Consider the following 17,221-nt stretch of genomic DNA (forward strand, 5'->3'; position numbering starts at 1 on the left):
ATTCCCGCCCAGCCCAATGGACTGTCACACGATCTGCCGAATCTCCTGTCTCGCCCACTACGAATTCCGCGGCAGGCGAGACGGGAGAATTTCAGCCAGTTTCTCTCTAAATACCCTCACAAGTTCCTTCACTGTTTCTCTAACCTCAGCTCACCTCAGTCACTCCGTATTCAGTGATTACAAGCCTAATGTTTTTGTCTTGAGCTCGTAACTTAACTCTTTCAGTTCTGGCATCATTCTGTGAATCTGTGTTCCATCCGTCCCCACTTTTGAAAGCCGATGGCGGGAATCGGAGCGGGCAAGCGGGGGTTCCATGGGAAGGTCCGCTGACCTCAGCAGGATTTTACGCTTTCAGGATGAGTAAGGCTGTAGAATCCCGCCCACTATCTCCTTCTTGAGGTGTAGGACCCAGAACTGAGTGCAGTTACTCCAGATAGAATCGGACCAAGTCTCTGGAGAACTGAATCATACGTTGCTCACTTTTATATTCCAGCCCCTTGAATTAAAACCCAACATTCCATTGGTCTATTCAATGTAATAATTACTCTATCAATGTGAGTGTCATTACTGTTATTTAAGCGTCCTGTTTATCCCAGCTTGTAGGTGTGACCCTCGGGGGATTATTATGAGTGAGGGTCCATGTGACCAGATCAGTGGGGACTGCTTCTGCAAGAGACACGTGACAGGACGCTACTGTGACCTCTGCCTGGTAAGTCTTGGTGCAGAATGGGTTACTCAGCCAGTGCCAGGAAACAGGGTCTTGTGGAAGACACTCTCTGTCTTGGATTTATGCTCACCCAATCCAGAGTCTCAGAGAAACTGTGAACCAGGACAGTCTTTGAAAGTTGCAGGGTTGAAAGAATGACATTTATACAGAAAAAGACTGACATTTCTATCCCAGCTTTCATGATCTCAGGTCATCCCCAAGCACAGGTCCACAGCAGACGCCATCTCCCTGGCCCTGCACTCAACCCTGGAACACCTAGATAACAAGGACACCTATGTCAGACTCCTATTTATTGACTACAGCTCAGCCTTCAACACCATTATTCCCACGAAACTCATCTGTAAACTCCGTGACCTGGGCCTCGGCACCTCCCTCTGCGACTGGATCCTGAACTTCCTAACCCACAGACCACAATCAGTAAGGATAGGCAACAACATCTCCTCCACGATCATCCTCAACACTAGTGCCCCACAAGGCTGTGTTCTCAGCCCCCTACTATACTCCTTATACACCGATGACTGTGTGGCCAAATTCCCCTCCAACTCGATTTTCAGGTTTGCTGACGACACCACCGTAGTGGGTCGGATCTCAAACAATGGCGAGACAGAGTACAGGAATGAGATAGAGAATCTGGTGAACTGGTGCAGCAACAATAATCTCTCCCTCAATATCAACAAAATGAAGGAGATTGTCATCGACTTCAGGAAGCATAAAGGAGAACATGCCCCTGTCTACATCAATGGGGATGAAGTAGAAAGGATCGAGAGCTTCAAGTTTTTAGGTGTCCAGATCACCAACAACCTGTCCTGGTTCCCCCATGCCAACACTATAGTTAAGAAAGCCCCACCAACGCCTCTACTTTCTCAGAAGACTAAGGAAATTTGGGATGTCAGCTATGACTCTCAGCAACGTTTCCAGATGAACCATAGAAAGCATTCTTTCTGGTTGTATCACAGCTTGGTATGGCTCCTGCTCTGCCCAAGACTACACGAAAATACAAAAGGTCGTGAATGTAGCCCAATCCATCACGCAAACCAGCCTCCCATCCATTGACTCTGTCTACACTTCCTGCTGCCTCGGCAAAGCAGCCAGCATAATTAAGGACCCCACGCTCCCTGGACATTCTCTCTTCCACCTTCTTCCATCAGGAAAAAGATACAAAAGCCTGAGATCACATACTAACCGACTCAAGAACAGCTTCTTCCCTGCTGCTGTCAGACTTTTGAATGGACTTACCTTGCATTAAGTTGATCTTTCTCTGTACCCTAGCTATGACTGTAACACTACATTCTGCACTCTCTCGGTTCCTTCTCTATGAACGGTATGTTTTGTCTGTATAGCAGGGAAGAAGCTGTTCTTGAGTTGGTTGGTACGTGACCTCAGACTTTTGTATCTTTCTCCCGACGGAAGAAGGCGGAAGAGAGAATGCCCGGAGTGCGTGGGGTCCTTAATTATGCTGGCTGCTTTGCCGAGACAGCGGGAAGTGTAGACAGAGTCAATGGATGGGAGGCTGGTTTTAGAAAGAAGAGATTGGTGGGGTCTTTACAAGTTAAATCTCTTAGACCATCGCAAATTAAACCACGACAATATGACATGAAATCATGGAAGTTTTTAGTTTATTTATTAGAGTCACAAGCAGGCTTACATTAACACTGCAATGAAGTCACTGTGAAAATCCCCTAGTCGCCACACTCTGGCGCCTGTTCGGGTACACTGAGGGAAAATTTAGCACCTAACCGGCACGTCTTTCGGACTGTGGGAGGAAACCCACGCAGACACAGAGAGAACATGCAGACTCCGCACAAACAGTGACCCAAGCTGGGAATCGAACCTGGGTCTCTGGATCTGTGAGGCAGCAGTGCTAACCACTGTGCCACCGTGCCACCCCATGTACACCCAACCCAAACTGGGGAGAGGGAACTTCAGGATTTCCTCTTTAATGGCGCTTTTCTGTTTGCAAAAGTGCGACTGCCCAAATAGACACGATGAATTCAAAGTCTAAGACAATTCATTCTTTCAAAAACAACCTCCATAAATTTCTGATTCAGAGTGGGATTGGAGGTTGGAGTTAGAGGCATCATTTCAAAAACTTCACGTCACTGTTCATGAATGTCTGCAAATGGGGATTGAGGCCTTGGAGATCAGCTGGTCAGCATTAAATATTGCAGTTTTGAGAATGGATAAATATTTGACAGCTTTGTCTGATCTCATTAAGAATTGGACAGTACTTGTTCAGAAACTTCACCCAAGAGGTTCAATAAGTGGGTGGAGTGAGTGATAAGGGAGAGCGTGCATGGGGCTGTATTTCCGTTCCAACTCTATTCCCACACCGTGTGGTGCACTAAGGCAGACATCTGTCTGTTTCCATAGTTATTAATTCCTGGAACAGGTCACTAGTCTGTCGCCAGGGGCTGATAGCTTGAGGGGCACATCAAACGTGGCTGACCAGGAGTCTCTCCCTCTCTTACCGCCAGCCACTGGCGTGTTTGGAAGGATTTTGCAGGTGGACACTCAACCTGTTTGGCCGCGTTCTGAACGCACCTTCCTTGGCCGTCAAGTCCTGCAGCGGGACTTGAACCAGGCGTTTCTGACTCAGAGGCAGAAACACTACCCACTGCACCACAAGGCCTCATGTGTCTGTTCAAGGAGAAGGCAGCATGTAGTGTTGATATTTGCATGTATTTGAGAGTGGGTGAGTGTGGCGAGTGGGTACACGGCGCGCAGAGTGAAACTCGATCCTACCTCTCTTCGCCAGTGTCTTAATTTTGCATTTCCCATTTTTTTAAAGGCAGAATACTGGGGACTCAGTAATGATATGGCGGGCTGCAGAGAGTGTGACTGTGACTTTGGAGGGTCCTACAACAACAGGTATGGAGCTGACAACAATTTGCATCTTCCTGGAGATTGGTTTATCAAAATGGCCTTTACTTCTTTTAGTGCTTCCATTTTAAACTCCATTCAACTGTTCCAAGAGTGCCGCACTGTCAGAGGGTCAGTACTGAGGGAGTGCCACACTGTCAGAGGGTCCGTACTGAGGGAGTGCCGCACTGTCAGAGGGTCAGTACTGAGAGAGTGCTGCACTGTCAGAGGGTCAGTACTGAGAGAGTGCTGCACTGTCAGAGGGTCAGTACTGAGGGAGCGCCGCACTGTCAGAGGGTCCGTACTGAGGGAGTGCCGCACTGTCAGAGGGTCAGTACTGAGGGAGTGCTGCACTGTCAGAGGTCAGTACTGAGAGAGTGCTGCACTGTCAGAGGGTCAGTACTGAGGGAGCGCCGCACTGTCAGAGGGTCCGTACTGAGGGAGTGCCGCACTGTCAGAGGGTCAGTACTGAGGGAGTGCTGCATTGTCAAGAGGGTCGGTACTGCTGCACTGTTAGAGGGTCAGTACTGAGTGGAAGCGCTGGCCTTGTGGTATTATTGCTAGATTATTAATCCAGAAGCTCAGCTAATGTTCTGGGGGCCTGGGTTCAAATCCCGCCAAGGCCAATGGTAGAATGTGAGTTCAATAAAAAGCATCTGGAATTAAGAATCTACTGACGCCCATGAAACCATTGTCGATTGTTCGAAAAACCCATCTGGTTCACTAATATCCTGATCAGCTCTGACGAAGGGTCAACCAGGCTTGAAACATTGGCTCTATTCTCTCTCCACAGATGCTGTCAGACCTGCTGAGATTTTCCAGCATTTTCTGTTTGTGTTTCTGATTCCAGCATCTGCAGTAATTTGCTTTTAACTCTGCCTCACTGAGTTCTGTAGTTGTAATTATCGCCTTTACAGGTCCAACTTTTAATCTTTTTGATTTGATTTGGTAATCCTCTTTGAAATTGAATGTTCAGTGTTTTGGGACCCATCACTGCTGTCACCATGTGTGTTGGTTAGTCTAGCTTCGGAATGGTTACTGAGATGTTGATGTGTTCAAACAGGAGCTGGTTTATCAAATACAATTGAACTGTGTACAGATATCCATAACTAGGAGTTGCACTATTGAAGCTGTGAACATTTGCCCCCTTGTCTCCTTGTCATGTGTTCTCTTACATCATCATTATGGGAGGACTTAGCTCCACTTACCCGCCGGATCACCATAACCCCTACAGTGCCACACATTAACCCCTTAAACCCTAATACTGCACGCAGTATTTTGCTTTTATGTTGATATTTGCCGTGTGTTCCAATTGGGTGAATAATCAGTTAGGCGAATAATTCTGCTCCCTGTATTATAAAATGGGCCACAGTGACACAAGAGAAAATCCTCACAAGATTCACAAAATATGATCCCAGAACTGAATGGTTACAGCTTCCTGGAAAGATGAAGAGGCAGAGGCTTTTCTCTGGAAAAGGGAAGGCTGACGATCTATTAGATATCTTTAAAATTATAAAGGTCTTGGATAGGGCAGGTGTAGAGAAGATGTTTCCATTTGTGGGAAAGTGATAAAGACACAAATAAATCCAACAGGGGAATCAGAGGAATGTTCTTTAAGCAGAGAGCGGGGACAATGTGGGACTTGATCCCGCAGAGAGCGGGGAGAATGTGGGACTTGATCCCGCAGAGAGCGGGGAGAATGTGGGACTTGATCCCGCAGAGAGCGGGGACAATGTGGGACTCGCTCCCTGAATGTGGGACTCGCTCCCACAGGGAGTGGGGAGAATGTGGGACTCACTCCCACAGGGAGTGGGGAGAATGTGGGACTCACTCCCACAGGGAGTGGGGGAGAATGTGGGACTCACTCCCACAGGGAGTGGGGAGAATGTGGGACTCGCTCCCACAGGGAGTGGGGAGAATGTGGAATTCGCTCCCATAGGGAATGGGGAGAATGTGGGACTCCCACAGGGAGTGGGGAGAATGTGGAACTTGCTCCCGCGGGGAGTGGGGAGAATGTGGGACTCACTCCCACAGGGAGTGGGGAGAATGTGGGATTCACTCCCACAGGGAGTGGGGAGAATGTGGGACTCGCTCCCACGGAAAGTGGGGAGAATGTGGAACTCTCTCCCACAGAGAGTGGTTGAGGTGAAGAGTATCGATACATTGAAGTGGAAGCTGAATAAACAGATGAGGTAGAAATGGATAGGTTTTGGTGACAGGGTTAAGTGAAGTCAGGTCGGGTACAGTCCTGTATGCAGCACACACACTGGTATCAACCAATCTGCTGTAAATTCAATGTAACTGTGCAATCAAGATCTGAAGCCAGTCCCACTGATTTATTAACAATGTCTGGCCTCCTCTTGTCAGGTGCTCCATGGGGAACGGGCAGTGTGATTGTCGGCCCAACATCATCAGCAGGCAATGCCAGGAAGTAGAGCCTGGCTTCTTCTGCATGCCCCTTGATTTCTACACGTATGAGGCTGAGGAGGCTGTACCTCGTTCACCAACTGATCATCTCCCAGTAAGTAAAGCACACGCCAGGGCGCGCCACAGTGTACCATCCTGTGCCACACTGCGCCAGCTTAACCACAATGTACCACAGTGTGCCAGGCTGTGCCACACTGCGCCAGGTTAACCACAGTGTACCACAGTGTGCCAGGCTGTGCCACACTGCTCCATCCTGTGCCACACTGCGCCAGGTTAACCACAATGTACCACAGTGTGCCAGGCTGTGCCTGACTACTCCAGGCTGTGCCACGCTGTGCCAGGTTCACCACAGTGTACCATAGTTGCCAGGCTGTGCCACACTGCGCCAGGTTAACCACAATGTACCACACTGCGCCAGGTTAACCACAATGTACCACAGTGTGCCAGGCTGTGCCTGACTACTCCAGGCTGTGCCACAATGCTCCAGGATTGTCCAGACCCTGTTATTGGTGGGCAGATTTAGGCAGTGGAAGGTGCACATGGGTAGGGGTTATTGACATCACAGCATCAGGCAATGACTTAAAGGTGGATCAGATAGCAAAAAAGACCATTTATGCAACTGTGTACATTTTAAAAAGTTTCTATAAACTATTTTAAGTCAGAGGTTCTGTCCTATTTTTACATTAGCGTTATCATTTCCTGAGTCTGCATTTAGAATGGGAAATACCTATGTAAACGTGTAAACTTGTCACAGTGCTATCACCCCTTCCGGCCAGTGGGGGTGCTGCAGCGTCTCCATTGATGGAAGGATGGAATTCTAAGGTAACAAGTTGTGAATGAGACGGAGTTCAAGGTAAATGGGGAACAGCTGCTCCCTGTTCACCCTGTCCATACCCCTCATAATCTTATTCACCTCAATCATGACCCCTTCAACCAGCTCTGCTCGAGAGAAAACAATCCAAGCCTATCCAATCTCCCCATAGCTCAAACGCTCCATCCCAGGCAACATCCTGGTGATTCTCCTCTGTACCCTCTCTAGTGCAATCACACCCTTCCTATAGTGAGGTGACCAGAACTGTACACAGTACTCCAGCTGTGACTTAACCAATGCTCTGTACAACTCCAACATTACCTTCTTGCTTATACTCTACACCGTGACTGATGAAAGCAAGTGTTCCATATGCCTTCTTAACCATCCTATTCACCTGCTCTGCCGACTTCAGAGATCTGTGAATAATTACCCCAAGATCCCTCTGTTCCTCTGAGCTTCCTAGTGTCCTGCCATTCATTAAATACTCCCTTGTCTTGTTAGTACTTCCAATGTACAGAAGGGAGAGGCTGCAAGTTTACGTAAGAACATAGCATAAAGACTAGGAGCAGGAGTTGGCCATCTGGCCCCTCGAGCCTGCTCCGCCATTCAATAAGATCATGGCTGACCTTTTTGTGGACTCAGCTCCACTTACCCGCCCGCTCACCATAACCCTTAATTCCTTTACTGTTCAAAACTTTATCTATCCTTGCCTTAAAAACATTCAATGAGGTAGCCTCAACTGCTTCACTGGGCAGGGAATTCCACAGATTCACAACCCTTTGTGTGAAGAAGTTCCTCCTCAACTCAGTCCGAAATTTGCTTCCCCTTATTTTGAGGCTATGCCCCCTGGTTCTAGTTTCACCCGCCAGTGGAAACAACTTCCCTGCTTCTATCTTATCTATTCCCTTCATAATCTTATATGTTTCTATAAGATCTCCCCTCATTCTTCTGAATTCCAATGAGAATAGCCCCAGTCTACTCAGTCTCTCCTCATAAGCCAACCCTCTCAACTCCGGAATCAACCTAGTGAATCTCCTCTGCACCCCCTCCAGTGCCAGTATATCTTTTCTCAAGTAAGGAGACCAAAACTGTACACAGTACTCCAGGTGTGGCCTCACCAGCACCTTATACAGCTGCAACATAATCTCGCTGTTTTTAAACTCCATCCCTCTAGCAATGAAGGACAAAATTCCATTTGCCTTCTTAATTACCTGCTGCACCTGCAAACCAGCTCCTTGAGATTCATGCACAAGGACACCCAGATCCCTCTGCACAGCAGCATGCTGCAATTTTTTACCATTTAAATAATAGTCCATTTTGCTGTTATTCCTACCATGTCCCACAGAGTGGTGAGTACAACACTCGACACTAACATGAAGGTTCAATAAAGAATGAACAAAAATCACCATTCTGTTTTCACAATAAACTAATTTCTTTTATTCATTCGTGGGACATGGGTGTCACTGGCTGGCCAGCATTTATTGCCCATCCCTAGTTACCGGATGGCAGTTGAGAGACAACCACATTGCTGTGGCTCTGGAGTCACATGTAGGCCAGACCAGGTAAGGACAGCAGATTTCCTTCCCTAAAGGACATTAGTGAACCAATGGGTTTACTGACAATCGATAATGATTTCATGGTCATCAGTAGATTCTTAATTCCAGATTTATTTTATTGAATTCAAATTCCACCATCTGCTGTGGCGGAATCCGAACTCTCTTGAAAAACTCCAGTGTTTCCCCCACTCCCCTCCCTAGAGATATCATTCTGGCTCCTCACAGCTGTCACCGATTCCCCATCTTTACCTGTGAGTCTTTGTCCTGCAGTCTGATTTAAATTCTCTGTTCCCCATTTACCTTGAACTCCGTCTCATTCACAACTTGTTACCTTAGAATTCCATCCTTCCATCAATGGAGACGCTGCAGCACCCCCACTGGTAGGATGGGGTGATAGCACTGTGACAAGTTTACATGTTTACATAGGTATTTCCCATTCTAAATGCAGTCTCAGGAAATTATGCCAATAATGTAAAACATGATGGAGCAGAGTTTCAGGGTGAGGGGGAGGAGATTCAGAGGAGAGTTGAGAAAAACATTTTTCACTCAGAGGGTGGTGGGAATCTGAAATGCGCTGCCCGGGAAGGTAGTGAAACATAGAAACGTAGAAAAACTACAGCACAAAACAGGCCCTTCGGCCCCACAAGTTGTGCCAAACATAGGCCTATAAGCCTACCTATAACCCTCCATCCTATTAAGTCCCATGTACTCATCCAGGAGTCTCTTAAAAGACCCTATTGAGTTCGCCTCCACCACCACTGACAGCAGCCGATTCCACTCGCCCACCACCCTCTGTGTGAAAAACTTCCCCCTAACATTTCCCCTGTACCTACACCCCAGCACCATAAACCTGTGTCCTCTCGTAGCAGCCATTTCCACCCTGGGAAAAAGCCTCTGAGAGTCCACCCGATCTATGCCTCTCAACATCTTATATACCTCTATTAGATCTCCTCTCATCCTACGTCTCTCCAAGGAGAAAAGACCGAGCTCCCTCAGTCTATCCTCATAAGGCATGCCACTCAATCCAGGCAACATCCTTGTAAATCTCCTCTGCATCCTTTCAATCTTTTCCACATCCTTCCTGTAATGAGGCGACCAGAACTGAGCACAGTACTCCTCCAGACTCCTAAACTCAATCCCTCGATTGATAAAGGCCAGCACACCATATGCCTTCTTAACCACCTCCTCTACCTGTGGAGGCGGGAAACCTTACAACCTTTAAAAAAATATTTGGATGAGCACTTGAAATATCGTAACTTTCACGGATATGGGACAAGTGCTGGGAATGGGATTAGTGAGCCTTTAGTGGTAGTGATTGTTGGTGCGAACCTGATGGGCCGAAGGGCCTTTTCAGCGCTGTATGATTCTATGACCAATTCTCACTCCTGTGAGGTCCATAAAATCCCTCCGCAGCATGCTTGTGTCTGTATGTGTGAGGGTGTCCCTGTGCCAAGTAAGTGAATGTGCATTTGCGTGCATATGTGTGTCTGTTTCTGTGTGTGTCTTTATATGTGTGCGAGCGTGTGCGAGTGTGTGTGTGCGAGTGTGTGCGTGCGTGTGCGAGTGTGTGCGTGCATGTACGAGCGTGTGCGAGAGTGTGAGGAACTGGTTAATTATGGTATTCTCGGATATTGTAACTTACAAAAATGATCGAGCAGTTATGTTTTGCTATGAGAAGATTTTAATCATGTAAAAATGATGGGGATATTTGGAATTGTGAGACTGTGTGATGAGGGATGACTGGTGTTTAGACTTGGAATGACAGTCTGTGGGTCCACCACCCCCCCCCCCCCACTGCCAGCGCCAGCACATGCTGGTGTATGTTCCCCCCTCGTTAGGTGGTCCCTGCTCCCTCTGAGGTGGAAGCTTCACTGATAGACTTCCAGACTGTGTGTCTACAGACTGTCGGGGCTTTGCCAGAGATACAATCACAAACATACCAGCAGCTGTTCCAGTTTGATACACATTCTGCAATCACCGTCTGATACCCATCAGCTGCCACACACCCTTGTCAGTTCGAATCATAGACGCTGACAGCAGGGAAGGAGGCCATTCGTCCCTTTGTGCTTGTGTTGGCTCTTTGAAAGAGCAAATAGTCCAACACTTGTATCCAGGTAGAATAGCTGATTGGCCCAACAGGAGAGCCCAGCTCTCTTTGATCTTGGAGATAAGTGAACAGCTGGAAGTGTGGCTGTTTATAACCGAATATTCTCAACATTTTTCTGGGACTTGGAGACTCGCAGTCCATTAGCACACAGTTTGCTGCCACTGATTTCAGGTACACACCCCCTGCACCACCTGCCTAATCCCTTTCACCTCTAACAATCAAACCATCCAACATTGCGGTCAGGCAGACATGAGCCCCCCTTCATTTTACCCTCATTTAGAGACACCATTTTATAATCTCAATCTTATAAACCTCACAACTGTGACCCAATAACAAATTTGGGAATAATCAGTATCCCCGCACTCTCCATATGCAGACACTGTTGGATGTTAACACAACTCAATGATGGTGTGAGTGATGTGTCTGACCACAGCAGCTCTTTCCTCATTGCCCCGAAAGTTATGATTGAATCTGCTTTCACCGCCCTTTCAGGCAGCGCCTTCCAGTTCACAACAACTCGCCGGGTAACCAAAAAAATGTTCTTATCTCCCTCTGGGTCATTTTGATAACATTGGCCAATGGAACAGTTTTACTGCACCTCAGTCAAGGAGCCAGTCACCGGAAGGTGAATTGTCCTTTCATTCCAACCATCCAAGAATTAATAATTAATCTTCAAGACGCACTGCTTCGAGCAAACTCACAGAAACATCACAGCAGTTTTAATTTTATGGCTCTTGAAATAAATTCTGGTTGGAATTCGACAGGTGTTTATGATTCTTTGTCCACATGACAGTCAGAGTGCTGGTTACATTGAGGGTGAACTAGGTGAGATGTCAGGAGCTGCTGTTTTTCGCTATCGGGTTCTGGAACAACATGCCGTTACGGACAATAATTTGCTGAATCCATTTGAGTGAAACCTGGACGCGTGTCTCTCTGCGCTGGAGGTCACCTTGTATTAGAGGAAGGAATCTTCTTATCAGACCCAAAGTGATCTCCTAGACTGACTTCCATTGGCTAAAGGGAGGGTGGGATTGGAGAGGACCAACCCCCTCCCCCACACCGCCCCCCCCACCCCCCTCCCCCCCACCCCATAGCTGCAGTTTAATTTTTTTGCCTGTCCCTGGAATTCAAGTGAGTCTTGGTGCAGGGTCCATATTGTGACGCAAGAAGTTTAAAGATTAAATTTTTAAAAGTTTATTTATTAGTGCCACAAGTAGGCTTACATTAACACTGCAATTAAGTTACTGTGAAAATCCTCGGGTCACCACACTCTGGCGCCTGTTTGGGTACACTGAGGGAGAATTTAGCATGGTCAATGCACCTAACCAGCATGTCATTCCGACTGTGGGAGGAAACCGGAGCACCTAGAGGAAATCCACACAGACACAGGGAGAACGTGCAAACTTCACACAGACTGTGACCCAAGCTGGGAATTGAACCTGGGTCCCTGGCGCTGTGAGACAGCTGTGCTAACCACTGTGCCACCGTGCCGCCCCGGGTCCCTAGCACTGAGATAGCAGTGCTAACCACTGTGCCACCATGCTGCCCTGGGTCCCTGGCACAGAGAGAGCAGTGCTAACCACTGTGCCACCATGCTGCCCCGGGTCCCTGGCACTGTGAGGCAGCAGTGCTAACCACTGTGCCACCGTGCCGCTCCAGGTCCCTGGCGTTTTGAGGGAGCAATGCTAACCACTGTGCCACCGTGCCGCCAATGGGAGATTTCAACAATCCTCCAATTTTTGGCCCTGTTGCCCATCTGGAATTTTAATCCCTCCCCTACCTGTGGCTGTGTCTTCGGTTGTTTGGGTCCTAAGCTGTGGAATTCCCTCCCTAAACCTCTCTGCCTTCTTTAAGATGCTGCTTGAAACTGACCAGGCCTGCGGTCACCTGGTCCACATGCCTGATATGGTTTGGTGTCAAGCTTTGTTTGATTACGCTCTTGTGAAGCACATTGGGATACTTTAGTCCATTAAAGGAGCTATATCAATGCAAGTTGTTGTTGTATAAAGCATTGTAGGACAGGCTGAATGGAGCAAAGGGTCAGTTCCCCTCACTCAGTTTGAATGTTTATGTGGAACTTCAAGTCATTGCTGTCACCATGTGGAGGATGTGGAGTTTCTGGAGAGACCTTGACACTGGGTCAATACAAATGGTGAATTCAGTTTAATCACTTGCATTTCGTTCACACTGCGGGCCTCGCACCGCCACGGTGGCACAGTGGTTAGCACTGCTGCCTCACACCGCCAAGGACCCGGGGCGGCACGGTGGCACAGTGGTTAGCACTGCTGCCTCACACCGCCAGGGACCCGGGGCGGCACGGTGGCACAGTGGTTAACACTGCTGCCTCACACCGCCAGGGAGCTGGATTCGATTCCTGGCTTGGGCCACTGTCTGTGCGGAGTTTGCACGTTCTCCCCGTGTCTGTGTGGGTTTCCTCCGGGTGCTCCGGTTCCCTCCCACAGTCCAAAGATGTGCTGGTTAGGTGAATTGGCCATGGTAAATGCACATGGTTAAGGGTGGGGCGTTGGGCCGAGATAAGATGTTCTTTCAGACAGTCAGTGCAGACTCGATGGGCAGAATGGCCTCCTTCTGCACTATAGGGATCCTGTGGGTTCTGTGTGGGAGGGTGTGGGGTGGGTTCTGTGTGGGAGGGTGTGGGGTGGGTTCTGTGTGGGAGGGTGTTGGGGTGGGTTCTGTGTGGGAGGGTGTGGGGTGGGTTCTGTGTGGGAGGGTGTGGGGTGGGTTCTGTGTGGGAGGGTGTGGGGTGGGTTCTGTGCGGGGTGGTGTGGGGTGGGTTCTGTGCGGGGGGGTGTGGGGTGGGTTCTGTGCGGGGGGGTGTGGGGTGGGTTCTGTGCGGGGGGGGTGTGGGGTGGGTTCTGTGTGGGAGGGTGTGGGGTGGGTTCTGTGCGGGGGGGTGTGGGGTGGGTTCTGTGCGGGGGGGTGTGGGGTAAGTGTAGCCAATCGCTGCATTGATCCAGTTTCTGGTGTGACTCTCCTACAGGGGGCAATCAGGCACCAGGTGAATGGCAACTGTGTCGATTTTGCCAACCAGCAAGGACTGGACATCCAGGAGATCCTGAGACGGAGGAGACATCACCGACAGGCAGTCCACAGCCCGGCAGCAAGGCACCGCGTCCGACGGAACCGGCAGCGAAAGGTTGGTCTCAGCGTTGGGGCTGTGACCTCACAGGGACGGGGTCGGGGTGGGGTGGGGCAGGGGAAGGACTGATGACAAAGCGCAGCAACCAATGGCAGAGTTGCACTGGTGAACTGTGGCTTTCCGTTGACCCGTATTTTGAGCCAGGTTTTTATGTTTCACATTTTCAGAAAGTGTCAGTTTAAAAAACACTCCCTCAATATCAGTGTGTCGTGCTCTCACTCTCACTCAGTGCTGAGAAACTTGAGCACAGACTCTAGGCTTGCACCCAGTGTGGCTCTGAGGGAGTGCCGCACTGTCAGAGGGTCAGTACTGAGGGAGTGCTGCACTGTCAGAGGGTCAGTGCTGAGGGAGTGCCGCACTGTCAGAGGGTCAGTGCTGAGGGAGTGCCGCACTGTCAGAGGGTCAGTACTGAGGGAGTGCCGCACTGTCAGAGGGTCAGTGCTGAGGGAGTGCCGCACTGTCAGAGGGTCAGTGCTGAGGGAGTGCCGCACTGTCAGAGGGTCAGTGCTGAGGGAGTGCCGCACTGTCAGAGGGTCAGTGCTGAGGGAGTGCCGCACTGTCAGAGGGTCAGTGCTGAGGGAGTGCCGCACTGTCAGAGGGTCAGTGCTGAGGGAGTGCTGCACTGTCAGAGGGTCAGTACTGAGGGAGTGCAGCACTGTCAGAGGGTCAGTACTGAGGGAGTGCCGCACTGTCAGAGGGTCAGTACTGAGGGAGTGCCGCACTGTCAGAGGGTCAGTACTGAGGGAGTGCCGCACTGTCAGAGGGTCAGTACTGAGGGAGTGCCGCACTGTCAGAGGGTCAGTACTGAGGGAGTGCTGCACTGTCAGAGGGTCAGTACTGAGGGAGTGCTGCACTGTCAGAGGGTCAGTACTGAGGGAGTGCCGCACTGTCAGAGGGTCAGTACTGAGGGAGTGCCGCACTGTCAGAGGGTCAGTACTGAGGGAGTGCCGCACTGTCAGAGGGTCAGTACTGAGGGAGTGCCGCACTGTCAGAGGGTCAGTACTGAGGGAGTGCCGCACTGTCAGAGGGTCAGTACTGAGGGAGTGCCGCACTGTCAGAGGGTCAGTGCTGAGGGAGTGCCGCACTGTCAGAGGTGTTATCTTTCAGCAGAGACATTGACTGGTGCCCTCTCTGCCATCTCAAGGGGAACTGAAGGATCTCAGAGTGCTTCTCTGAAGAGCAGAGCAGTCTAGGCCAATGATTATCTTTCAGCGTGATTAACTCTTCACTGATCTCCTGAAGTAGCCGAGTAAGAAACTCATTGGCAGTGGTTCAAGGTGGTGAATGCTCACCAACACCTTCTCAGGGTAAGTAGGGGATGGGCAAGAAATGCCAGTCATTCTAATGATGCCCACATCCTGAGAATGAATGATTAAAAATCACTGGCTGCTCTACAATATTACACTGAATGTGTCGCTCAGTAAAGCGTGGAGGGCTTTCAGGGAGTTTCAAGTCTTTGAATTTAACAAATTGGGGAGGAGCACGACAGGATTTCAAATGACGGCTAACATCAGAACCCACTGTCATTTATTCTCTGAGACTGGGACTGAAGTTACTGTGACTCATTGGGCAAATGGGAGTGAGAGCTGGGAATCGTTGCAGGCTGTGTTAGTGTGGCCTGTTCTGTCCCTGCAAAAGGATTCCGCAGGGCAAGTTTGCCCAGGGTGTCAGTAGGTTAGAAACATGGAAAACTAACAGCACAACAGAGGGTTGTGTGGCCCATTGTATCGTGCTCAGCTACAAGAGAACAATTTAGTCTAATCCCACTTCCCGGTCCTTTGTCTATTGAGCTGTACTGAATATCCACATCCAAGAATGTTTTAATTGTGATAAGGATTTCTGTGTCTCTCGTGCTGTGAGTTCCAGACCCCAACCAGCCTCTCAGCTCCTTCTGAACGCCCCATGAAACTTTCTGCCGATTGCTGCGTATTGCTGCCCTTGTTTATTGACTGACCTCTCTGTGATTCTGTCTGTTCACTCTACCCAGAAACCTCAGTATTTGCCTTTTGTTGTTGATTTCAGGCCCATGTGCAAATTGTGAGCCGTGAGCGGTCCCCAAACACGATGATCACATGGAGCGGTGCAGGATTCGCCCGGGTTCAGGACGGAGCAGGATTGATGTTTAATGTCAATAACATCCCGTATGCGATGGATTACAATGTCATGGTGCGCTATGAGCCTGAGGTAAGAGTAACTGGCATTGGCCATGAGGATCTCCTGGGTCCAGAATGGGTTGACAGTTGGATCTGTGGGGGGTTTTTCTCGGGGACATGGGGCCAGGAATCTATTTATTTCTCAAACTTTCTGAATAGGGAATGAAAGTCCTTGGGTGGAACTTCACAGCCTCTCTAGACCCGAGACCGGAAAGTCCTGCCCGAGGTCCTTCCCAATATCTGCCCCTCCGATTCCCGTGGCAAGCAGGGCAGTAGAATTCCACCATACTTTTCAAAAAATTCATCCATGGGACATGGGCATCGCTGGCTGGCCAACATTTATTGCCCATCCCTAGTTGCCCTTGAGAAGGTGATGGTGAGTTGCCTTGAATCCATGTGCTGTATTGATCCACAATGCTATTATGGAGGGAATTTCAGGATTTTGTCCCAGCGACTGTAAAAGAACGGTGATATTTTTCCAAGTCAGGATGGTGAGTGGCTTGGTGGGAACTTGCAGGTGGTGGTGTTCCCATTTACCTGCTGCCCTTGTCCTTCTAGATAGAAGTGATCGTGGGTTTGGAAGGTGTTGTCTAAGGATCTTTGGTGAATTGCTGCAGTGCATCTTGTAGATAGTACACACTGCTGCTACTGAGCGTCGGTGGTGGAAGGAGTGGATGTTTGTAGATGTGATGCCAATCAAGCTTTGTCCTGGATGGTGTTGAACTTCTTGAGTGTTGTTGGAGCTACACCCATCCAGGCAAGTGGGGAGTATTCCATCACACTCCTGACTTGTGCCTTGTAGATGGTGGACAGGCTTTGGGGAGTCAGGAGGTGAGTTACTCGCTGCAGTATTCTGGTCTCTGACCTGCTCTTGTAGCCACTGTGTTTATGTGGTGAGTCCAGTTGAGCTTCTGGTCAATGGTAACCCCAAGGATGTTGACAGTGGGGGATTCAGTGACAGTAACACCATTGAATGTTGAGGGCTGGTGATTAGAGTGTCTCGTATTGGTGATGGTCACTGCCTGGCATTTGTGTGGTGCGAATGTTACCTGCCACTTGTCAGCCCAAGCCTGGCAATTTCATGTGCAGAGAGTGAGGGCTCAAGGTCCCGTCCATAGACCAGTTGGTGGTGCAGACAGATAGGTGGCAGATGAAGTTAATGTGGAGATGGGTGTGATGATTCATTTTGGCAGGAAGAACACAAAGAGACAACATAAGATAAAGGGTACAACTCAGGAGCAGAGGGACCTGGCTGTATTTGCGCATAAGTCATTGAAGGTGATAAGACAGGTGGAGAAAGCAGTTAATAAAGCATATAGTATCCTGGGGCATAAAGTACAAGAGCAAGGAGATTATACTGAACTTATACAGGATGCTAGTTAGACCTCAGCTGGAATATTGTGCACAGTTCTGGGCGCCAC

The 17,221-nt window shown here is 49.3% G+C and overlaps 1 protein-coding gene across 3 annotated transcripts in view; it reads left to right on the plus strand.

Annotated features, from left to right (window-relative positions):
- lamb2l (laminin, beta 2-like) overlaps window positions 1-17,221 on the plus strand; it is a 195,898-nt gene that overhangs the window by 102,061 nt on the left and 76,616 nt on the right. For all 3 annotated transcript variants that reach the window (XM_078210012.1, XM_078210011.1, XM_078210010.1), the window contains exons 12-16: window positions 597-709; window positions 3,516-3,595; window positions 5,954-6,107; window positions 13,489-13,644; window positions 15,670-15,831. In XM_078210012.1, coding sequence (XP_078066138.1) covers window positions 597-709; window positions 3,516-3,595; window positions 5,954-6,107; window positions 13,489-13,644; window positions 15,670-15,831 — 665 coding nt within the window. The remainder of the gene's footprint in view (window positions 1-596; window positions 710-3,515; window positions 3,596-5,953; window positions 6,108-13,488; window positions 13,645-15,669; window positions 15,832-17,221) is intronic.

The sequence above is a fragment of the Mustelus asterias genome, chromosome 3 (genome assembly GCF_964213995.1).
Source record: "Mustelus asterias chromosome 3, sMusAst1.hap1.1, whole genome shotgun sequence".
NCBI classification, from domain to species: Eukaryota; Metazoa; Chordata; class Chondrichthyes; order Carcharhiniformes; family Triakidae; genus Mustelus; species Mustelus asterias.